This window comes from Balaenoptera physalus, assembly GCF_965194825.1.
Source record: "Balaenoptera physalus genome assembly, chromosome: 6".
Classification (NCBI taxonomy): domain Eukaryota; kingdom Metazoa; phylum Chordata; class Mammalia; order Artiodactyla; family Balaenopteridae; genus Balaenoptera; species Balaenoptera physalus.
In genome coordinates this window covers 120,022,165-120,047,528 of record NC_138885.1, presented here as the reverse complement: position 1 = coordinate 120,047,528, position 25,364 = coordinate 120,022,165, and the positions used below count along the sequence as shown (strand labels likewise).

Below are 25,364 nucleotides of genomic sequence, written 5' to 3'. Positions count from 1 at the left end.
TAGCCAAGTAGCTCTGCAAAAAAACTCCACTAACATATATGTCTACAACACTGTGAGAAAATGCACATTTCCCCAGGTTTTTATCATGGTTGGGATTTTCCATTTTTATAATCTTTGTTGGTATAAGAGATGCAATATCCCACAACAGTTTTGACTTGAATTTCTTTGGTCAAGAGTGAAGTCAAGTATCTTTTTATGTGTTTATTGATTATTTACATTTTTGTGTGAAGTTCTCTTCACAGTTTTAACTAATTTTCTATGGAAAATATATTGTGTTGCAAATATGTTCTCTCATCTTGTCATTTGTTTTTCAGTCTTGTTTATGGTTGTTCTTTTTCTCTATTTCTCTAATATTCAAAAGCTTAAATGGAGTCAGATGAATCAATCTTTTTCTTTAAGCCCTCTCTATCTCTAAAAAGATGTTTTCCACTCAACCCAAGATGCAATACTACTACTACTAATAATAATAATAATACAGGTACTCTTCGAGTATTTTTATTTAATATTTGACTACTGTCACATACTAATTACTATTTTCTAATTATGCAGATAACATACTAATACATTTTTATTGTAAAAAAATTAAACTCCATAGATAAGGCAAAAGTTCCCTAGACAACATCAATCCCAGTTCCTTCCCAGAAGTCACTTAAGAGTAATGTGTATCTTTCTTAAGCTTCTATTATCCATACACACACACACACAAATTATAGTTTGATTTGTTTTGCTTTTGCATAAATGATATTGTACTGTGTGTGTTGTTATGCAACTTCTAATGATACTACATGTTTTGGAGATCTTTCATGTCAGTATAATACATACAGTCCAATCCATTCTTTTAAACTGAATACTGTAGATTTAGTAATTTGAATGTATCAAAGTTTTTAAAATTTCTAACCTATTGGTGGATATTTAGGTTGATTTCAACTTATCTTTCTCTAAACAATAATACAATAAAAAATCTTTATCACGCCTCTTTATATGTTTAAATATTTCTCTAGGGTCAATACTAGAAACTGGAATTCCAGAGTAGAAAAGTATGTGCGTTTAGATTTCTAATAGATACTTTCAAATTGTTCTCTCTTCTAACACTTTTATAGTTTTTTTTCTTTAAGTCTTTTTAATCAATTTGGAACTTATTTGGGGGTAAAGAATCAGGAAGTATTGACATTTTTTCTTCATATAAATGACTATCCAGTTGTTCCAAAACCATTTACTGACTAATCTATCTTTCCCCAGTGGATTTGAAATGGTGCCTTTATCATATATTAAATTCCCACGTATGCTGGAGTTTAGTTTTGGATTATCTATTCTGTTCTATTGATATGTCTATTCCTGTATCAGTGCCTTATGTTTTAGCTACCTTAGCTCTATAGTAAATTTTAATGTCTGGTAGGGCAAGCCTTCCATCATTACTCTTCTTTCTTATGCTTTTCTTGATATTCTGTGTTTTTCTGGGATAATATGTAAATTATTTTTTAAAAGGAGTAAAATGTAGAAAGGTTATAAAGAAATACATCTTTCCCTATTTACATTGTTCAACACCCCTCCATCCTTTTAGGTTGTCACATATAAAAATGCACACAGAGAGACTAATTTTATATTTTATGGGCTTGAAGCTAAATATCAGTCACAGGATACTATGATCAAGGGGTATAAAGTAATGGGGGTGGGGGAAAGTCGTAAAAGGGGAGTAACTACGGTGCGCAGTATCGCCAAGTAGAAGGAGACCTTGGGAGCAGCTAATTGCTAAATAAATAGAATCCAGGGGAAAAGAAACCCCCTGAAAGCCCAAACTGGATTGGGAGAATTTTAAGCCAGAAACTAAGAGGTTAAACCTGAATGCCCAGAAAAAAAAGGAAGGTTGAGTGCTGGAGTAAAACGTCAGTCAGCCAGCCTGCGAGTGAAAAAGAGAGACTGCTTCTAAAAACCTCATCAGTGTATTAGACTCAGGCCAAAGGAATTTGAATCCTGAGACTGTGCCCAGCAGTTTATCTATCTTATACCCAATCTTTCATCACACTGAACTAAAACTATTTTTCTATCCCTCAATTACACATCTAACGTGTGTGGGTATAGATGACCTTCTTGTTGGATGTCTGGCAAGGTGCTGAGAGGAAAGGTAATGGTCTTAATAAAGGTCTTTAAAGTGTTAACTCCTGCTCTCCTGAGGCTACTCATGGTAAGTGTTGTTTACGATGTATAAAGGGGTCAGGAGTAGCACTTAAAGTGGGGCACATTAAGAAGGTCAGGCCCCCAAACCCGGCTGCCAGATGTCCCTGGTCATGGTGGCATGGTCGGAGGGGCTGCTTTGGCAGCCTCTGTTGTAGAAATCTTCTGGAGATGCCCATCTGGGTGCCTGAGGCAGAGTCCCAGTGGGTAAAGGCCATGGGATGTCCGCTTGGATACTGCCAGATGCTCTGGTTGCTGGGCACTATGCCTGGCAGGCAAAGCAGTTACCATGACAACCACTCCACACACACACACACACACACACACACACACACACACACACACACACACACACACACATGTCTGCAATTTTTGGTATTTCTCCTTTCCCATTAAGTGCCAACGTATTCCAGGGTTCCAGGGACAGGCAAACATAGCTCTCAGGACAGAATGTCCTCTGCTCCAGGAAGTGGGGGAGGGAAGGAAAGTGGAGATGTGTATATGTTATGATTGAATGAAACTTCATCAGTATAAATGCATATGTACCTGCTTCTGTGTTAAAATGTGTTGTATATCAATGTATGTATCATGCAAATGGTCAGATCGCCATTTATCTGCCCATTTGCTTTCCTGCTTCCCTCCCCTCTCTGCTGTCCCTGTGCTGGGAGAGTCACCCCTGCCCTTTGCTGAGGGGAAATGCTGAGTCATGGCTCCAGCTGGGTTTCTGTCTCCTATCCTCCATCTCCATTCTTTCCTCAGTCCATCCCTCCCTCATCCCTGCTGGACTCTCTCTAAAGCTCTGGGCCCTCTTCACCACCTCCCTCCTAGGCCTGGACTCACTTTCGCAGAGGTTCACTTCTGGGCAATAAAGAGAAGGCACTTCACTCTGTTTCTGCATTTACTCCCTTCTCACTTTGCCTTCTCAGAAGACTGTTCTGAGTCCTCCTCCTTATGACTGCCTTCTCCCTGATAAAACAGGAGTCTGACCAAGTCTGACCCAGGAGGCTAATTCTTCCATGTATTCATGCTGATCCTCCTCCAGTCCCTCACCCCCTAATCGGATTACGGCAGTGTTTCATGCCTTGGGGCATGGCAAGGAAAGTGCGATTTAATTTGACATCACGCACTGAGGCTTTTTTCTCATTCTAGCTCTCCAAGTGCCAGACCACAGGTTCTTGGAGGCGCGCGCACGCGTATGTGTGTGTGTGTGTGTCCGTGTGCGCGCGCGAGAGCAGCAGCAGAAGGGTGTTGAGTATATGCATTCAGGGGCAGAATCTAGAGGCCCCTCCCTCCAAGGGCAGGATGTTTGGGGGTTTCTGTAGGTTCTCGGGTCTCTTTCCCATCCCCATTAGGCTCTTCTAACACAGAAATCCCAATAAAATAGTCTCGCTAACTAGTTCCAAATAAGGCGGACCAGGATTGTCCTCCTCCCCATCCGCCCCGCCAGAGGTGAGAGAGTGGAAAGGTGGCCCCGCCCGCTCAGTCTGGTTACTATGGCGACAGCCTCGGGGTGACCCGAGTGCTCCTCCCTCTCTCCTCCCAAACCTAGAAAGATGACGGCACCGCGCTGACTGCGCCAAATTCCAGCCAATGGGCGGCTGTTCCCGCCTTCCCTTCCGCCAGCTCTCCCCAGCTCCCCCCGGGAACTCGATTCACAAATCTGGACTGGGGATTTCCGGCTCCAGGCCGGGTGAAAGGGCGCAGGGCCGAGGCCGGGGGAGAGTCGAGGTCTGTCCTCCTAGGAGGGCAAGTAGAAGCCGGCATTCCTGGGTTCTTGGCCCAGACTCCTGTACCCTGCCACCAGAAATGGATCACACCCTACTCCCAAATTATCCGGAAAACCTGAGGCCGAGTCTGCAAATCCTCCTGCCCCTGCAAGCCCTCACCCAGCCCAAGCGCGCCCGTCAGTACCACGGACAGCGAACCAGGGCCTTTTCTTGGCTGGTCTCGCCCGCTTCTCTCTCCGAATCCTCCGGAGGTCTCCGTGGAGACCAGGGTCAGAGACGCCAGCGCTCCAATGGAGCCAGGCCTCTTTGGGCCAATGAAATAGTGAATGGGGGCGCTTAGCTATGTGGTTAAGAAGGCAATGGGGACCAAAGAGGAATTTCAGACCAAAGAGGAATTTCAGGCCAAATAGCTTATTTTTCTTCTTTCAACCCCAAAGAATGGCTCCTGTCTTCCAGGCTGCCTGTGTACTAGCCTCCCTGGGGATAAAGGGCCAGGGCTGAATCTCAAACAGGGTTGGACCTCCCAAAGCTGCCCTGGGTGGGCGTGTGACTGGAACAGCCTTGAAGCAGCCCTATGGGTGGGCGGAAGCGTATGGGGCTAAGTGTGGCATTCAGACCCCACCTGAGAGTGGTGAAGACAGACTTAGGCCAGACTGGACTCTTGGCAGGATGAATGGCAGGGAGAGATGGAGGAGGAAGAGAAAAGCAGCAACAATAACTAGCTGGTGCTGCCTCAATGAGCCACTCTGTAAAAGGGGAACAACTTCTGACGTCCTCATTACTTATTCCCTAAATGCCCTGGGCATTAATGAGTAGGTAGGTCAGAAAAGATGAAGGCGGGGATGGGGGGTGGGGGCAGAGGCGCAGGAATTCAGCTTCACCACCAGGCCCCATTCTGTGGCTCCCTCACTTTACTCTCTGTAAAATGGAAGCCATTGGGGGGAGGGGGGAGGAAGACAGTAGCAGTACTCAGGGACTCGACCTTCCCCACTAAACCCATGGGGGCCCTCCTGCCCTGCCTGTGACAGTTCCACTCCCGCTCCCTCCCTCCCAGGGCCCAAAAAAAGGCTGGCGCAAAAACATCTGCAGGCGCTTCCAGCGCTTTATAGTTCTCTCCCGGACAGAAGGACAGACAGACAATGCGGCCCGCATCGTCGGCCCGCATCATTGGCACCTTGGACACGGCACCAGGCCCAACCCAGTCCCTGGTACCCTCCCGGGAGAATTCTGGTCCGGCCTCAGATCAGCACCTCAGACAGCTCCCGGACCAACCCGCCCCTCCCCCCTCCCTCCGGAAACAACCAAATAAATTAAAAGGAGTGGGGGCGGAGGGGGAAACAAAAACACCTAAGGATAAGGAAGAGGGGTGCCCCTCCCTCAGAGTAAGAAGAGTTTTCTGTCTCCTCCCACCCTTCGGCTGAGGCACCGCCGCCGCCGCCAGGGTGACCTCCTAGGTTCATTTTTTCCCCAAACCTCAGTCTCCTGAAGCTGGCATCCCCCTCCCCCCATCTCCCGGCATGCAACACGTTGGAAAAGGTAGGGAGAGGTGGTTGGGGGTGGGGTGAAGGACCATCCTGGTGGTTGTCTGGGCTCCTGGGGCTGCAGTTTCTCCCAGTACCTCAGCCGATCCAAATTAAGAACTAATATTCCCTTTGGTCTGGGGAGGAGAGTACGGGGGCTCAGTTGGGGGAAGAAATGCAAGCTAACACAGGCGGAGGGGGGAAAGCAGACAGGAGGGAAGATGGTGACACATGCCAGGAGCGAGGAAAAAGAGAAGAAGGGGAGATGGGGACACAGGTGCAGAAAGAGAAACGGGGCAATGAGAGGTAGGGGGTAAGATGGAGACGGAAATACACACCCAAGGAATGGAAAATGGAAAGGCAAGGAGGAAGTTGGGAAGGCAGAAGATGAAGGAAGGAGGGAAGGTGAAAATACAGGAAGGAGATGAAGAAATGGACAAATCCGAGGGAGATGGACTTACAGACACACAGAGAAGGGAAGGGGGAGACCCGGGTAGAATTGGAGAGATGGGGGCGCAGACAGAAAGAGTGAGGTTGGGGGTTCCCCTCCCGCGCTCATCCCCCACCCCCACCCTGCGCCCAGCAAATCCAGACGCCGCGGCCTCTGGCATCCTGGCCTCCACCTTCCCCTGCCGGACAGGGGCGGCTCCTCCTCCGGCCACGGCGCGGAGCGGCGGTAACAGCGGCGGCGGCTTGATGGTCCCGGGGGCTCCGAGTGTGTGTCAGGGGTTGGGGCGGGGATGGGCGCGGCCATTGGGTATCCCTAGCGGTCCAGGTTCATAGTCCAGTGCTTGGCTCCAGTCGCGCAGCTGTCCCTGGCGGCCGAGGAGGAGGAGGCCGCGGGCGCTCCCCCGCTGGGAGGACCCCCGGCGCCGGCAGCGGCCTCGCCCTCGTTCTTGAGGTCTTGGAAGACCTGCGTGAAGAAGTGGGGGTCGGCGTTGAGCCGCAGCATCTGCGGACTGAGCCGCTGGATGAGGCGCAGGCAGCGTTGCCAGAAGCGCTCCTTGTCGGGCTCCACGAGGAAGGGCTTGAGCGGGTAGGAGATCTCGTTGCCCATGTAGGAGTAGGCGAGGTAGAGGCAGGTGAGGAAGGCAGCCTGCAGCTCGGCGGCCGACGCCAGCTCATCCCCGCGCAGCGACTCGCGGCACAGCAGGTACACGAACACCAGGTTGGCGGGCGTAATGAAGGCCTGGTCTTGCCAGCCCTGCAGCAGCAGCGAGCGGTCCACTCCGCGGAACCAGCCCACCAGCTCGCCTGGGCTTAGCTCCTTGAGACGGTAGCAGCGTCGGCACACGAAGTCGCCCAGGCAGCGCAGCAGCTCTCCTGTAGACGCCTGCACGATGACCCGCCGCGGCGAGCCACCAGGTACCGGCGGCGCCGCCTGCGGGGCTGGGGGCGGCGGCGGCGGCGGTTTCCCTCCGCCCGAGCCTGGAGGTGGGGCGACGGCGCTGCCCCCCGACGGCGGCTCGCAGGTGGCGGCGGCCGCGGGCACGGTGGGCACGGGCACCGCCAGGGGCTTGGCGGCGCCGCCGCCGTCGGGGGGGTCCCGACCCTTGCGGAGAAGGTTCTCGCGGTTGCGTTGCTGGACCAGGGAGTCGGCGCCGGTGGACGCCGGCTTGGGCGTCACCTTCTTGCTGCCTTTCTTCTTCTTGGCAGACGCGGCCACCAGACGCTTCCAGGTGAGCGCCGAGATGAGCACGGACGGCCGCTTGAGCCGGCTCTCGCCTTTTCCGCCCTTGCCTACTGGCGGCGCCCCGTATCCCCCCAGCGCCTCGTCTCCCGAGGGCGGCGCCTTCTTCTTCTCCTCGGGCAGCCCGCCGGGCCTCCGGCCCTTGGCCGAGGAGGCGGGGGAAAGAGACAGCACCGTGCCCATCCTGCAGAGCGGGGCCGGCGCCCGGGCCCCGGCGGGAACCGCGGGCGGCGCCGCTGCCCGCTGCTGCAGCCCCCGGGGACCCGGCGGTGGGGGGCCCAGCCCCGGCCCGGGCGCGGGAACGGGCAGTAGAAGGTGGCTGCTCGGCTGCTCGGCGCCGGCTGCTCAGAGTCTCAGCTGCGCCAGCTGCAGCGTCAGCCCCACCCCTTGGGGCCCGTCTTCGCCGCGCCGCGCCCCGCCTCACGCAGCCAATCCTCGCCTGAGCTGCCATTCTAACCGGCAGCTCCGCTGCCCAATAGAATCTCACATGCTAATCTCAAGTCCCGCCCATCCCCCAACTCTGGCCCTGGTCCTTTCCCTTCACTGGAAAGGGGTAAGGAGGAGGAGGTGGCTGGTTCGAGGACCTCCTCAGGGTCAGAGCCGGTGGGTGGGGTGGGCGGGGGGCTGCTCCCACCTAGCCCTCCAGGTGCTAGGGCCCCGAGTCAACTTGTTTTGATGCACTGGATCGCGATAGCAGAGATGCCATGGGAACAGCCTCTCCCCCCTTTTGATTATGTGTTGGGGGGCAGCATGAGCAGTGAGTGCCTTCATCAAGGGGCCCTGGCCCCAGCTGGGTCGCACTGCACCGGCTTGTCCAATCTAGCAGTCAGTTGATTCCCTCTTAGCTCTCCTCCCCTCCATTCCCCCTGGGAGGCCACCTGGGAGGGCTGCAGAGGCACATTCTTGTTCTGCCTGTGATGGGGTGCTGGCTGGGCCCTGGCCTTCCTGAAGGTCACAAACCGCCTCCTTAGGGGTCCTTACTCTGGGGGGTGGCAAGACGCTCAGGTTCGTCCCTGAGGCCACCGTTTGCCAACCTGATTCTCTGCTGCTGAGTCTGTGATGAGAGGCCATGAGCTCTGGTCCCTGGGCCACTGCTCTTGTGCTCTTTGCACCCTCCCCCACCCAAATCCCCTGATTCCACACTTGGGTGGATGATGGGTGGTTGGTCCCTGGGGAAAGTCAAAATTGGTCTGCCCAGGCTCAGAGAGCAGATGGGCCTCCTGTGAGAAGGGAGGCCCAGGAGCGTCGGTCCCACCTCCAGCTCAGCCTGGGTCCAGGCTGAGATGGGTTTTCATTGTTACATGCTCCCTGCCATTCAGGTCCTAGCTGTCCCAGTTCCCAGCTGCACGCTATTAGGCTGGATCCTGCTCATTTCTCTCTGGGTCTGTCTTTTCCCTCCTCGGCACCCACAAGGCCTTTGTCCTGGATTTGGTACTCTCTGGGCCTTACCTGCACCTCCTGAGCCCAGCTGGTTCTGGGCTGTTCTATCTGCCTTGTAGGACTGTAGAAGGCAGTCTGGCCTGCTCTCTGGCTCCCCAACACAGGAGTCTTCTGGTTTCTTAAGTGGGCCTTGGAGGTAGGTATGGGTTTCATGGGGGAGAGAAGCCTTGGCCTATGGATTCAGCAGAATTCTCAGAATTGGCCCTGGAGTCACCTCCATGTTCCTCAGAGACCACCAAGACAGCTCCAAGGATCCACTGCTGTCAGGGTTGGTGTGTATGCATGTGTGTGCCTAGTTCATTCCAGAGAGGCTATTCCAGAATCAGAGGCACCAGCTCTTCGCAGCTGTCCCACAGGCCCGCCCCTGTGGGGGCCGTGGTCTAGCTGTATTGATTCCCCACCTCTTTACCACCGTACACCACCATACGCAGGCCAGCTTGTACCCCTCCCTGACTCAGCACCCATTTGTACTTTCTCAGTGGGGTCTCTCCTGCTCCCTTAGATCTGATCTTTATTCTCTCACAGCTCAAGCTGACCTGCCCAACCTCTCATTCTCCCTATAGTTACAGAAAAATGTTCCCTCTTTTCAGCTTCTGTAATTGGCCCTACTTCCTCCTACAAGGCTTTCTGAGTCAGCCTTTATCTGACACCCAAGGAACAGTTGGTTCACCAGTAGTTAAGGACAGGCCCCATAGAGACTGAGGTGCACTGGCAGAAATACCGGGCACGTGGATCTGAGTGGCACGTGGGTCCTCCCAGCTCTGATCCCAGGAATCCCTCACTCACAAGGCCTATTGCTGGTGTCATTTAGGAAAAGAGTCTATGCAGAACCCACAGATGTCACCAGCAAGGTATCCCCACTCCAGGCCCAGCAGTGACCTCCTGTTGTCCTCTTAGAATTGCGAGTTCCCTCCTCTGCTTCAGGGTCCCCAAACCAGGTACCTTAAAAGACCTTACTGCCTCTTCTCACTCTTCATCTTGCCCTGCCTCAGACCCTCTGTCTTTGGCTGACATGCTCACCACCCTCCTAGTCTGGTTATCCCTCTTGAACCTCTGAGCTCCTATCACTGTGCCAGGACCCTCCCTCAGACCACCAACCTGCCTTGGTCAAGCTCTTGAAATTCCATCTCTTCCAAGAAGCTTTTTTGGACGGATTGGGAGGGAACTGATGCCCCTTCTAACATCAATCTTTCTAACCTCTTCCCCCATCAGCAGCAGCTGCTACATAACAACTTAGTTAAGAGCTGGGCTCTGAGTTCCTAGTCAAAGATGTGCAAGATGAATATGGATGGAATTTTAAAGGACAAGCAGACAAAATAATAAAAACAAATCCATAAAGAGTGACGGCGTTTCTGTTACAAAAAATGCTGGCAGAATTAAGGGAGGAGAGAGGGAGGTTATATCTCTCCAGGGTGGAGGCCAAGAGGGGTAAGCACAGTGAAACCAGAAAGGCGTCATGAGAAGGCGGGCTTTATGGAAGGATAGTGGACCGCCCGGGAACTCCCCAGATGAGGCCCATCTTTAAGGGAACATCCCCAGGCAATGCTGCTCAGACTCTTCTGCCCATTGGCTGTTTTTATCTTTTTTTCTGAGAGGTCACAGTCTAGGAGGCAGGAGTTTTAGTCCACAGCTTATAAATTGTATGACTTGGGGAAGTCATTTCAGCTCTCTGGGCCTCCCTTTCTTCATACTAAAATGAAGGAATTCTACATATTTTTATTATCAGACCAAAAAAAAAAAAAGAATATTGAAGAAATAAGATAATATCTTGGGATTGAACTTAAAAATGATTCCTAAAGCCTCTTCCAGTTCTATGATTCTGATTCTAAATAAAATCTGCCCTATGAATCTGTTTCACTTTGTAGCTCCAGCCCTGTCTGGTTCTCCCTAATCTGTTTCTGCCTGACGGGCTCAGTCTTGTGTGCAGAGCATCCGTGTGAGGCCTGCCCTTCTGCAGTTCTACCCAGGAGGTGAAGGGGAGGGGTGCGCAGGCTCTCAGCAACATAAACCTTCCTAGGTCCCTTCAAGCTTTAGGGGGGCCCCTGAAAGGTGGTGAGACAAAGGACAGGACGCCAAGATGGCCAATTTCCAGGGTCCCCCCAGTAAACATCAAGGCCGGAGGTCCTAGAACTCAAGGTCATTGCATCCCAGGTCTCCAAGGGGCCCCTACAAAGGGGGTGATGATAATGTAGATTCTTAAAACAGCCAGAGTAGAGACTCAGCCTGGGCATCTGAATGCCTGGATCCTGCTGTCCCCCTTCCCTGATTCAGTACTCCCACCCCAGGGTCTCAGCTCCTGAGGTGTGCAAAGGGAGAGGATATGCACCAGCCCTCCCTCCCTCTCTGGAGGACCTTAGCCCAGGGGAGCTGGGGTGGGGAGGCAGTGGAGGGAGTAGAATCCCTCCCCAGGCAACAGTGGAGAGTGGAGAAAGGGGCTGAGCAGAGAGATGAACTTGACAAAGGAGGTGCTGCTAGCTGCCAGGAGGGAGACCCCCATGTTCTCACACCTTTCCCTTTCCAGCAGGCCCCTTGCTAGGAGGACTTAATTGAGGAGCCCAAATATAGATTTTTTAGAACAGAAAATAGGGTTGATAAGCACAGTTGGGGGTGGTGCTCTGGGACAGGGAGAGAAGGGACCAACGCTGAGAGGCTGGAGGGCCCAGGATTAAGGGTCAGGGGAGGACAAGGGTGAGCCTGGAGCTCCTTTTCCTTGCCCTGGGCTCTGATTCCTTAATAAAGCCTTGGTCTCCCTTCTGGGTTACCGATGCCAGCCCTCCCACATCCTCATACCTGGATATTTTCTCCCCAGATCTCTGGCTCCTGCTTTCACCCCGCTTTGTTGCCCACTGTGAACAGTTCTCTCTGCCCAATCCTTCCAGCTTTATTTCTCAATATATGTATACTCTCCAATAGCTTTATTTCTCAGTTCTTCTTCTCCTGCTCCCATCACGCCCCTTTTTTGCCTCCTCCCTTTCACCCCCAACCCCAAGGCACAAGCATCTCTGTCTCTTCCCTGCCCCTGCTGGAGCCCAGCACGGCACTCCAGATGTAGGAGCAGATCAAGGAGGGCGGGGGTGGTGGCTGTTGCTTTTCTAGGATATTCTTAGCCTGTTTGGGGGCTGGAGCTAGAATCAGCGTTTCCATCTCAACCAGGCAGGTGGCTGCAGGAAAGCTGCCACTGCGACTGGGTCTTCATCTACTTGTCTGTCTCTTTCCCTGTCTCTGTCCTCCTCTATCTCAGTTCCACTCTGTGAGTCCTGCCTTCCCATCTCTGTGCCCTGGGATGGGGGAGGGGTGCCCTCTGCCCTGGCTGGCCCCAGGGAGGTTTGAAAACCCTGTCTTGGAGATTCTTGGGGAAAGAGAAGAGCCTTCGAGAACTCTAGGTCAGATATTCCCTGGATCCCCACAACCTTTGTCTCTGCCCCGCTTTCATCTGCCCCAACAACTCCTGCATGGTACTCAGTCCCTAAACTCTAGCCATGGCCATGACAGTCTTTCTTATCTTGACTTACAGGAATCACTCAGGGGCCCTGGAGTTCGGGAGCTGCCGCCTGAGAGAGGCTGAGCCCTGGAGTACAGTCCTCCTTTGGGAGTGAACGAGGGGCTCACTGGCCCAGATTCCTTTGTTAGCAGAGGGAGGGGCCAGGAAGAGATCTGACTCATTCACAAATAGCACAGAAAATATCTGTCACCTTAAAAAAAGACAGTGTGGGCGTTCCTATGTGGGTTCTAGAGTCATGCAGGTCTGGGTTCAAGTCTAGCCCCTCCACTTACGCGCTGAGGGACTTTGGGCAAGTTTCCAAACTCTCCTGAGGTCTATAAAGGTGGACCATCATAGGGTTGCTGTAAGATTTTATTTAATCTCACAATGCTCCACGATGCTTGTATATTACATGTGCATGGTACTTGGTGTTCAAAAAATGTGAGTTATTACAAAATTATACTGTCATCATTATTTTTACAGAGCAGGAACAGTTTATTTGACCTGTACCATTAGCATGTTTTTGTTTTTGTTTTTCTCATTAGAATATTCTTCATTAAAGGGACAGGGTTGTACTATCATTTCTTTTTGTTTGGCTTTTGAGACCTGAATTTAGAGCTGTCCTTCCTTCTGGGCAATCGTGCTGGCAGCTATTGCTACTCAGACTGTTCCTGGGGGGTTGTCTGATTTGATTCCTGAGGCTACAAAGACCTGACAGCGTATAAGGCACTGGTCCCCTTCTCTGGCCCACTGTAGGCCTCATTAATTTGGTGAATCTCTGTGTACCTGCTATGTGCTGGCACCATGCTGGCCCCATATTCTGACCGCACCTTTCAGAGGGCGCTCTCTGGCTACTCATCCCACACACTGCTGTCTCTCCAAAGCTCCAGAGGCTCCACGTAGGGTCAGTTTTTCTTTTCAAAAGGTTTGAGAAAATATTCTGCAAAATTATAAAATCCATATTAGCAAATACTATTTGAGAAACTGTCACCTATAAGGTACTGGGCTAGGTGCTGGGAATAGGAAACAGGATGAGGTGGGTCTCCAGGCTTCAAAGGACAAACGACAGAAATTAGAGACATATGAAAAGAAATAATAAACAGTAGTAAGTTGATCAGTGTCCTATGATCAGTTACAGAGAATGGAAATGGACAACTTGAGCGATCCTGCCCATTCCCCTCCACCTTCTACCTTTGCAGCTAATCTAACTCCAGCTTACCCTGAATTCTCACAGCTAAGCAACCACTGGTAGGGGGTTAAAATCAATTTTTAACTGAGGTCCAGTTCCTCCATCTGGTATTATGTCCTTTCCAGTCCGTGGCCTTTCCTGTCCGACCCCAAGCTGTGAGGATGCTAAGCACCTTTCCCAAGGCAGAGCCAGGCCTCAGCCACCGCCTGCTCACAGCGACCCAGCGACCGATTCTGCCCTCTGGGCATGAGGGTTAATGAGTAACTGCTTGTGGGAAGAGCTCTGGTGGGCCTGCTTACGGCCCAACATTTTGTCGGATAGGAGCCACTTCTGTTTACCTCCTATTTGTCCAGGATTAGGGGCTGGGGTTTGTAACAGATTCATTAATTTATGCTTTCCTTTCCATGATCTCAAAATATAAGGTGAATCCTTTATTTTTATCTCCTTTAAGTAAAAAAGCAGTCCTGATTTTATCACCTAGAGGCCCACATATACTCACTTTTGATTTTGGGTAGGGAGCAGAGAAGTGTAAGAAGGTTGTCTGCTAGATTAATTGGTAGCTTCTAAACCACTCTGCCTCGCAGAACCACCTGAAGGAACTTTGTAAAAATACCATTTCTGGGACCTACTTCAGACCTATGGAATCATAATTTCTTGGGGTAGTCTTAAGGTGGCATCACTGTATGTATGAAAAAATTAAGAGAAAGAGGAAAACTCGGGGAGATGGCTGGGTCCTACCTGTTTCTTCTGTTGAGCACCACTGCTATTGCTGCTGGAGGAACACCCAGCCCCCCTGCAGTAAGAATACCCTAATTTGCTTTTGGGAAACCACTTCTCCCACACTCTCAATTCATGTGGTTTACGTGGGGCAATAGGCATGTCTTTTCCATGTACCTAAGGGCCGGACTCAGGACCACCTGTACTGTGTACTGTGCTTTACAGCTTACAAAGCACATCCATAGACACGATTTCACCTGATACTTCCAACAGCCTCTTTAATAGTTATGTACCTGACCGTCTACCTTCCCGGTCATAATGGATCAGGGATGGGCTGGTAACCAAAGCCAATCTTAATGAGATTCAGTTCTCAGAGTTTTACTAGAACTATTCAGAATGAGATGCTTTCCTTCCTCTGAGGTTGCTAAGCTAGTGGGATGAAAGCATTGAGATGTCGGGGACTCTCTTGCCCCCACACGGATGGAGGTCATCTGAAATCTGAACTAATATGCAGGGAAACAGTTAACAGATGGAGGGACAGACTCCTGATGTAATTTTAGCCCCTGGATCCAGCTGGGCCTGATGCAGGTCTATGACCCAATAAACACCCCTCTTTCCCACATTTTTCCTAATCTTAAGGTAATTTGAGTAGCAAATCTAACATTTGCAAGGAAAAAAATTCCAATGACTAGAATGTCCTGCCTGGAAATTTTCCTTCTGGAAATTTGTTGGTAACTTCAGAGAAGTACATGTTTGGTCTTGATGACTGAGGAGGGTGGTCTCTCGCATCTGGTTGTCAGTGAAGGACGGAATCTGGATGAGACACTGTTGACCACAGCCTGGGTTCTGACCCCAGGACTTACTTCCTGCTGGATTTCTCAAACCTCCCTGTCCAAACTACAGCTGGTGATTGGTGTTCTTCATCAAGTCCCAGTAACCCTTTCTCAAAGTAAAAGCCTTGGGACAAGAAAGCCATTTTCCTACAGGCTGCACAATTGTCAAGTCTTCTTTCTGGGCAGCTGCCAGGTTGCATTCCTTGGGTATCAGCTTCCTGCTAAATACGAAATTTAATGCTTCACCCTCCATCATGCTTCTGAATCAAGTTTGCCCCCAACCAGTGTAAGAGGCAGCTGTGGCCACACAGAACCATTTGTTATCAGGGTCATTAGCACAGCGTCTCTGGGGTGGCGGTGGGTTTGAGCTTTAAGCTGCCCCAGGGTTCTGTTGCAGGACTTCTGCCTGGCCTGCGCTTGGGAGTTCTCTCAGGAGAGTGACTGGAGCTCCAACCAAACCACAGTTTTCAGTTACAACATGGCTCAGATCTCTCTCTCTCTCCTAACTCTGAGGCCATTTTCTTTCAAGTAGTTATGGGTTATTCTGCAACAGGACAATATTTTCCTATCCTACTCTATGGTCCAAATACACAATTTTGATAGTGATTTCATGAGTCCTTGGGCATCCATTCATAATTCATCTTTCCATTCATTCATTTGTTCACTCAACACAAATTTGGTGAACAAGACATTTTCTTTTCCTTTTTTCTTTTTCTTTCTTTTTTTTGCGGGGGGTGGAGGTGCGGTGTTAAATTAAATCTGACTCCTAGCCTGATTCTACTGGGGTGGAGGGAAATTCAATCTCAGTTATTATGAAGACTCCATCCTCCTCCCAAAGGTTACACGATATTTTCAGTAACCAGAAGAAGGTCTCTAGCACATACCTGTGGGGGAACTCATTGTCCAAGCCCAAAGGGCCCCTCAGAGTCTAGCATCTCTACTGTTTCCAGGCTGTGATTGAGGGTCAGGAATCTTTAAAATTGTTATGCAATATGTGAAAAACACAAAAAGGTATAAAAACTAAAACAATATACCTGCTTTAAATAATAAAATATTGTCTACAGTTTAATTTTCTTATCTTCTCCCTAATAGCCTTCTCTTTCCTATCACCAACTGCCCAACAGAATAACCAGTATTCCAAATTTGGTGTTTATCTTCCCAAATATTTCTTTATTCTCTCACAACATATACAGATCCCGATTAAGCAAATGTGTATGTGTGTGTGTGTTATTGCTACATAACAACTACCACAAACCTACACATTTGGAGGCTTGAAACAACATCCAATTATTAGCTCGCTTCTGTAGGTCAGGAGGGCTTGGCTCAGTTCTCTGCTTAGAGTTTCACAAGGCTGAAATCAAAGGCAGGGATCCTATCTGGGGGCTCTGGGGAAGAGTCTGCTTCCAGGCTCATTTAGGTTGTCAGAAGTTCCTTGTGGTTGTAGAACTGAGGTCCTTGTTACCTTGCGGGCTGTCAGTTGTGGCCAGCTCTTGGCTCTTGGAGGCCACCCACAAGTCAGTAATTATGGATGGAATCCTTCTCACGCTTGGAATGTCTCTTATTCCCATTTCTGTGACCAGTTGAAGAAAACTTCTTGCTTTTTTTTTTTTTAATATAAATTTATTTATTTATTTTTGGCTGTGTTGGGTCTTCGTTTCTGTGCCAGGGCTTTCTCCAGTTGCGGAGAGTGGGGGCCACTCTTCATCGCGGCGCGCGGGCCTCTCACTGTCGCGGCCTCTCCGTTGCCGAGCACAGGCTCCAGACGCGCAAGCTCAGCAGTTGTGGCTCAGGGCTTAGTTGCCCCGCGGCATGTGGGATCTTCCCAGACCAGGGCTCGAACCCATGTCCCCTGCATTGGCAGGCAGATTCTCAACCACTGCGCCACCAGGGAAGCCCAACTTCTTGCTTTTAAAGGTTTCGTATGATTAGGTTAGTTAGGCTTACCCAGATTGTTGGTTGTAAGGTTGTTTTAAGGTTGTTTTAAAGTTGTTTTAATTGGGTTGTTACCCAATTGTTGGTTGTAAGGTTGTTTTAAGGTCAAATGAGTAGTAACTTCAAGTACATCTGCAAAAATCCCCTTTGTCATATAATGTAACATAATCATGGGAGTAACTTGGGGAAGGGGGAACATGGAGGCCATCTTAGAATCCTATCACTATACCTATTTTTCTATCTATCTATCTATTCAGATACTTTAGCTTTATATAAGTGAAACCATACTATATTAATCTGAAAATTTTTTTCTTTACTTTACATTAAAAAGTAAGATTTATCCTTGTTGATGTTGATTTTTGTTACTGCATAATATTTTACTTTATGAGTGTAGTAAATTTTATTTATTTACCCTCCTGATGACTGATATGTAGGTTGTTTTCAATTGTTTGTGATTACAAACAATGTTGTTATAAATATTACTTTATGTCTCTGGTGTATATGTGCAATCGTTTCCCTAGGAATATGCTCAGTAGTGGAATTGCTGGATTACTGAGCATTCACATTTTCAACTTTGCTAGATATTGCTGAGTTGTTCTCCTAAGGGCCTGTACCAATTTACACCCCCCATGAGCAATGTATGCAAGTTCCTATTGCTTCACATTCTCACCAACTTGTGATCTTGTCAGATTATGTGAAATAACTCATTGTAATAACATATGAGTTTTATGTATTTAACATTTATCAAGTGCCACATTTATCAAGTGGCACTACGTGTCAGGCAGTGAACAAAATAGACAAAGTCCTTGTCCTACAGAATTTTCATCCAGTGGGAAAGGTATGAAAGTGGCTTCTGAGACCCCACGTAATTTTCCCTTTGCCTTTATCTCTTCAAGCTCACCCTTTACTGCGCCCCCACCATGCTGGCCTCCCACCTTCGGCTCTACACTAGTTGTTTTTCTCTTCTTGGAACATTCTCCTAGTTATAGGCTGGGCTGACTTCCTCATCTTATTTAGTATTTGGTCAAAAACCATTGTCTTAATGAGGTCTACCCTAACTAGCCTGCTATGGACTGAACTGTGTCCCTCCCACACCAAATTCATATGTTAAGCCCTAGCCCCCAATGTGATGGTATTTGGAAATGGGGCCTTTGGGAGACAACTAGGTTTAGATGAGGTCAGGAGGGTGGGGCCCTCATGTTGGGATTAGTGTCCTTATAAGAAGAGACAACAGAAAGCTTTTCTCTCTCCCCACTCTCCCTGCCATATAAGGACACCAGCAGAAGACATCACCCCCTCTCCTCACCCAGCTCCTGCCTCTCTCTCCTCAAAACCACTGCAGTTTTCACTTCCCCAGCACAATCTTCTCAATGAGTTTAGGCTTTCACAAAAGACTGGAAGAGAGGTGGCCTGGAGGCAACATCTGAAACATCAACTTTTTGGAGGCCAGGGATGCCAAGGGGGATTGAAGGAAGGAAAAGAGGGAGTCTGAGGCCCCAGGCTCAGTCCTTGGACCTCTTCTCTCTCTCCATTCAGTCTCTAGGTGAAATTCACCCATATGCTAATGACATTCACATTTTTATCTCCAGTCTAGATTGTGCCCTTAAGTACCAGACCTACTTGAGATCTCCACTTGGATGTATAGGCATCTCAACATGTTAAAAACCAACTCTTGCTATCATCCCCATCTTTGTTAACAGCAATTCTAATCTACCATTTGCTCAGGACAAAAGCTTTGGAGTTATCTTTGACTCCTCTTTTTATTTCACACATACATCTAATACAGCAGCAAATCTTGATCACTCTGCCTTCAAAGTATGTCCAGCATCCAACCACTTTTCACCACGACCTTAGCCCAAGCCACCATCATCTCTTGCTTGGTTTATTGCAATAGCCCTCTAACTGGTCTTCCTACTTCTTCCCTCTCCCTAAATGGCAGCTAGAGTGGTCTTGTTAAAATAGAGGCCAGATCATGTCACTCCTCTGTTTAAAACACTCCAATGGCTCCATTCTCATTCAGGCTAAAAGCCGAAATCCTTATTCTGACCTAAAAGGGCCTATGTGGTAGATTAAAGATGGCCACAAATTCTTTAACACCCCTCTCATTGAGAGGTATACTGGTGTCTGCTCCCCGACCTCTTGAATCTGGGTGGGTTTCATGACTGCTTTGACCAATAGAATATGGCAGAAGTGCCACTGTGCCCATTTCTGGAGCCAGGCCTAAAAAGACAGGCAACTTCCTTGTCCTGTCTCTTGAAACATTTGATCTTGGAGCTTTGAGCCACTATGTAAGATATCCAGCTACCCTGCTGGAGAGACTACATGGAAAAGCCCTGAGACTATACGGAGAGAAAAAGGGTCCCAGCTGAGCCCAGCCTTGATGAGTCTAGTCATGCCCACCAAGGCACTGGACATGAGAATGAAACCAATCTGGACCCTACAGACCAACCCATCTGCCAGCCAAAAACCACCGAGTGACCTCAGTTAATGCCACATGGCGTGGAAAGATCAGCCAGTTGTGTCCTGTCCAAATTCTTTTTTTTTTTTTATTTTTTATTTTTTTATTTTTGGCTGCATTGGGTCTTCATTGCTGCACGTGGGCTTTCTCTAGTTGAGGCGAGCGGGGGCTACTGTTCCCTGCGGTGCATGGGCTTCTCATTGTGGTGGCCTCTCCCGTTGCTGAGCACAGGCTCCAGGTGCACGGGCTTCAGTAGTTGTGGCACGTGGGTTCAGTAGTTGTGGCTCAAGGGCTCTAGAGCGCAGGCTCAGTAGTTGTGGCGCACAGGCTTAGTTGCTCCGCAGCATGTGGGATCCTCCCGGACCAGGGCTCAAACCCGTGTCCCCTGCATTGGCAGGCGGACTCTCAACCACTGTGACACCAGGGAAGCCCCCCTGTCCAAATTCTTGACCTACAAGTTGTGAGCTATGAAAAGATGGTTGCTGTTTCAAGTCACTAAATTTGAGATAATCTCTTATGCAGAAATAAATTCCCAGAACAGCTTAACGAAACTTGCCCCTCCCATTATCTCTGTCAGCTTATCTACTACCTTGCTCCCTTCCTTCTCTCTAATCCTAGCTGCTTCTTTGCAGTGTCTCAAACACTCCAGTAAAGCTTCTGCCTAGGACCTTTGTATGTGCTGTTCCTAGTGTACATTCTTCATATAGACATAAAGAAAACTGGATGGAACTACAATTATGGTTTTGAACCCTACTCTTTTTCAGTTTATAATAAATAATATTTATCTTTCTGTTGGAATAAATATTTTACCAAAACATTTTTAATGGATGTATAGTGTTTGTACAGATATTCATTTTTTTTAACCAACATTTCATTATGAAACTTTTCTAATATACAGAAAAGTTGAAAGAACTGTACAGTGAAAACCCATATATTTGCCACAGAGTCTATAATTAACCTATTACTATATTTGCTTTATCACATATTATTCCTCTATCCAACTTATTTTTTAATACATTTCAAAATAAGTAAGTTCAGGGCTTTTTTTTTTTTTTTTTTTTTTTAATTTTTGGCTGCACCGCACAGCATGTGGGATCTTAGTTCCCCGAACAGTGATCACACCTACGCCCCCTGCAGTGGAAGCACGGAGTATTAACTGCTGGACTGCCAAGAAAGTCCCAGTTCAGGGCTTTTTGATATGTTTGATCATTACAGTATTTCCAGTGCCTATAAAAGTGCCTGGCAAATAGTAGGTGTTCAACAAGTATTTGAATCAATGAATGAATTCAGGAAAAACAATATAAAAATTAATAGCTCAATAAATCATCTTGTCATACAAACATATGGACAGATTCAACTCAGATGTCACCCTCTCCAGGAAACCTTCCTGGAATGACCCCGATCTGTGCTCCCATACATCTGGGGACATAGCATCCACTTCATTGCACTTAAAGCATTGTATTATAACCATTTTACAATCTATTTCCCCTATAGATGGTGAGCTTCTTAAAACCAAGGACCATTTCTCATTTGTCTTTACACCCCAATGCCTAGTACAATGGCTTGCCTAGTAAATCTTAAAATGGCTAATGTGTATTGAGTACTTACCAAGGAGTAGGTACTGTTCTATGTGTGTTACACGTACCATGCACTTTATATGCACTATATCACTTGACCCGGTCAATAACCCTATGAAGTAGATATTGCTTTTATCATTCATATTTTACAAAGGAAGAAATTGGGGCACAGAAAGTTTAAGTAACGTGTCTGAAGTCAACAGCCAGATAGTTGTGAAAAGGGGATTTGAACCCAGGCCGTCTGGCTCCAGTGCTTGTCTTTGTAACACTACACCGCCTCTTACACAGAGGTAGCCATTCTGTGAAACTTATTATTTCTAAGCTTCAGGGACTCTCACTTGGCCAGACCCCTTCCAACGTCCTGGGAGGGGCCCTATTAATGTATTCAGAGAGTTATATGATCTTTGTAAAATTTGAAAAACTGATATTTTAATCAAAATTGGTTAAGACTGCTGTTACCACTCCAACTTCCCCTCTGTTACCTGTTCTCTTATGCAGAGGGTGTTGAATTGCTATGAAAGTTTCTGGGATCAAGCTAAAATTGGGATAATACTTAATTTGGATTTAGTGGCTGTATTAGTTTCCTGGGGCTGCTGTAACAAAACACCACAAACTTGGCGGCTTAAAACAATAGAAACTTCTCTCTCATAGTCCAGAATCCAGGTGTTGGCAGGTTGGGCTCCTTCCAAAGGCTCTGAGGGAGAATCCACTCCATGCCTCTTTCCTAGAGTCTGATGACTGTGTCAATCATTGGCGTTCCTTGGCTTGTAGAAACATCACTCCAATCTCTGCTTCTATCTTCACATCACCTTCTCCTCTGTGTCTCTCAAGTCTCCCTCTGCCTTTCTCTTAGAAGGACACCTGCCATTGGATTTAGGGCCCACTCAAAATCCAAGATGACTTCATCTTGAGATCCTTAACTGAATTATATTCACAAGGCCCTATAACCAAATAAGGTCACATTTGCAGGTTCTACAGGTTAGGATATGGAGATATCTTTGGGTGGGGGGACAGGGGAAGGGAGAGCCATTCCACCCATACAGTGGGCTGTAGTTGTGTAATCTGCAGGCGTTTCTATGTATAGCTAACTATTAACTATCTCACATCCTGGTGTAAGAGTGTCTTCCAGAACTATGACTAGTGCCCACTCACTATGCCAGTGGACCCGGCATCATGATGCAATGTGAGGTCAGAGGTTATATTGCAGAATGGACATGTCCTACAGCGCCTAGCACCAGAAGTGAATGAGTAAGGAAGATAAGGTTTGAAATGTGGGGAGCCAGAGGCTTATCTGTGGAAGATTCTTCCAATTATCAGGTGTGGAAAATTGTACATGGAGAATTCAGTCCTCACAGACACAAAAATGGAAGTTCTCTCTTGTTAGGAATATATTTGGTTATGCCCTGAAATCGTACAACTCATCTATGAAAGAAGCTTAGTAGCAGTTTTTCCAAATTAGATAACAATCTTAAAAACTGACAGGCAGGGATTTCCCTGGTGACACAGTGGCTAAGAATCCGCCTGCCAATGCAGGGGACATGGGTTCGATCCCTGGTCCGGGAAGATCCCACATGCCACAGAGCAACTAAGCCCATGCGCCACAACTACTGAACCTGCGCTCTAGAGCCCACGAGCCACAACTACTGAGCCCACGTGCCACAACTACTGAAACCCGCGCGCCTAGAGCCCGAGCTTCGCAACAAGAGAAACCACTGCAAAGAGAAGCCTGCGCACCGCAACAAAGAGTAGCCCCCGCTCAATGCAACTAGAGAAAGCCTGCGTGCAAGAACGAAGACCCAATGCAACCAAATAAATAAATAAATAAATAAAAATTAAATTAAAAAACAAAAAACAAAAAACTGACATGACATTATCAATGAGTTTTGAAGCGAAAATGATCTTTTTAAAGCTATGAATAATTTTTAAAAATTATTTGATCACCCATGCTAGAGAAAAGACTAAATTATCTTTCCATTCTCTCTTAGATGCTGATATTATAAAACTGTTGTCATATAAAGATGTGATCACAGAGTATGCAGCCAAGAAATGTGGTACAAAAGTATTATAGAGGGATATATCAAGCAGTTAACTAACAAAAAAATTATATTTTTCTGGATTTTGTGATATCAGTGGTATTTATCAGTTTTTAGAATTTATAATTTGTTATGATTTATATTCTCATTCTAAATAAATATTCACTTTCCTGCCTAATGTTATACTCATAATTTTATAATCTTTTTCTTAAGAAGGGCTCTGAGATTATACAACCTTCAGGCCCCACAATATCTACCCTTGCCCCTTTAAATAAGATAGAGGCCCCACCCTCAAGGAATTCACAGTTGGAACCTGCACAAATTACAATAAAAGCACTCATTCTGGGTAAGATTTTACTCCTCCTGGAAGTGGTGTTGCCCTCCCTACTTCATGTATCAGGACTCCAGATAAACACTCTCCCAAGTCCAGAATAACTGTAGTTAACCTTTTTTCTTTATACAAGTGCAAAGAATGTTTTTTCTTCTCCTGTTTGAGAGTAATACAATGCCTCATCACCCACGAATATTTTAGTGTACATTTCCTAGCCACAATGCAACCATCAAAATCAGTATTAACACTGATGGATGGATTACTACCAAATAATCTAATCTACACATCTTACTCAAATCTCAACCAATTGACCCACTAAGGTCCTTTCTCAGTTTCAGAAACTAACCCAGGATCCCACATTGCTTTTAATTGTTATGTCTCTTTACTATTATTTTAATCTTGATCCTTTGATTAAGATATTGTATCCACCAGCATCTCTGCTGGCAGAAGTTACTCTTCTTCCCTTGGCAAGGTACTTTGAGACTATGTAAATATCCCATTCATCATGAAACTTTGAATTAATTTATTTATATCATATGGATTCATGGATTCCTATTTCATTCAGTGTGTTACAACTGTCATTTATTTCCATGTCCAAATTGTCCCAGATTTGGCCAGTGGGAGCCCCTTCAAGCTAGTTTCTATGTTCCTTTGACAGAATGGATATTATCATTTGAGCACTTCTTTATTTTCTGGCACAACAAGAAATTCTAGGCTTATCTTGTACTTTTCCTGCCTCAGGACTGGAATCAACCATTTCTTCAAGGAGCTCTGGTTCCTTTTAGCAAAGAAAGGCATTTAGAAACCAAGATCTGGATGCTAGATATGCTCATTGCTACTGGGGTGGGCCTACTCCTAGATCTTCTTAATGGACAGAGCTAAGAAATATATGCATGTGTACACACACACACACCTATATCAATCTGTGTACATTGAAAACTTTAAATTCACACTAATACCTCCAATTCTAATCTCACCTTCCAGCATTCATTGTAGTTGTACCTCTTCATATTTATAATCTCTTTCTCTAACAGTAAGAAACCTGGTTCCCATTTTCCTCAATATATTTCCCGACTGTATCCATCCCTTTGTATGTTACCAATCTCCTGTCACCTCCACTTTCCCTCCTCTGCAAATCTTCCATAAATGTCCTTCTAACTCCACTTGGGTTCGGATACCCTGTGCCAGGCCATCTCTTATGTAGAAGCTCTCCTTACCCCTCCTGGGGTCTAATACCTTTTACCATGCATGGACGTTTTCCTCCCCCTGTTGGGGCACCAACACACCACACCAGGCTGCCTAACATGCCCTCCTTAGTCTTCCTGGGCTCTGACACCCTGTACTGTATCACCCTTCTGCTGGGATGTCCTTCTCACCCCATTCAGGCTCCTATGTCCCAGGCCAGGTCACTCTTCTATGCAGATGCCCTTCTTACAGGATCAGATCTGACACTGTGCACGGCCACCACCACATCAGGTGTTATAATTACTAGTGAAATATGGTAAGATTTCCTCCTGATATTAAGACCAAGACAAGAATGTCATTATCACTACTTCTATTCAACATTATACTGGAGATCTGAGCTGAAAAGAAATAAAAGGTATAAAGATGGATAGAAAACTTTATTATTTAGAGACTACAAGACTGTGTGTGGAGAAAGTAAAAAGAAGAATGTACAAAACTAACAAAAGAATTTATCAAGGTCACTAGATATAAGGGTCAATATTTAAAAATCAAGTGTATTTCTACATATAAGCAATAACAATTAGAATTGAAATTTTTAAAATGATATCATTTAACACAGCATCAAAAAAGCATCAAACACCTAGGAATAAATCTAATGAAAAATATTCAAGATTCTACATGCAAAACTAGGAAACATTAGTGAGAAAAATTAAAGAAAACCTAAATAAACAGAGAAAAAATATACTAATGGATTGTAAGACTCAATAGTGTATCCATTTCCCCCAAATTTATCAAGAGATTGAATGCAATCCCAATCAAAATCCCAGTAGATGTTTCAGTGGAAATTGACAGGCTGACTCTAAAATTTATATGGAAATCAAATAGCCAAAACAGCAAAGACAATATTGAAGAAAAAGAAGTTGGAAAGCTTATCTACCAGGTAACCAGATATCAAAACATTATAAATCTATAATAACTAAAACAGCATGGTATTGGGGCAAGGATAGACAAATGGAGCAAACTCCATGAACAGATCTCTAAATGTATGGTCACTTGATTTGTGATAAAGTTCTAATACC

General features: G+C 47.0%; 1 protein-coding gene across 1 annotated transcript; it reads right to left on the bottom strand.

The window, feature by feature from the left end:
* Positions 1–4,983: 4,983 nt before the first annotated feature.
* Positions 4,984–7,458, bottom strand: CDK5R2 (cyclin dependent kinase 5 regulatory subunit 2). The gene has a single exon (XM_082465645.1). It carries the CDS (start codon positions 7,290–7,292, stop codon positions 6,183–6,185), a length of 1,110 nt encoding a protein of 369 aa, XP_082321771.1. The 5' UTR covers positions 7,293–7,458; the 3' UTR covers positions 4,984–6,182.
* Positions 7,459–25,364: the final 17,906 nt, after the last annotated feature.

What these genes read in the sequence shown, in the direction of transcription:
- CDK5R2 (XM_082465645.1), bottom strand. Translation starts at nt 7,292, where the DNA reads ATGGGCACGGTGCTGTCTCTTTCCCCCGCCTCCTCGGCCAAGGGCCGG.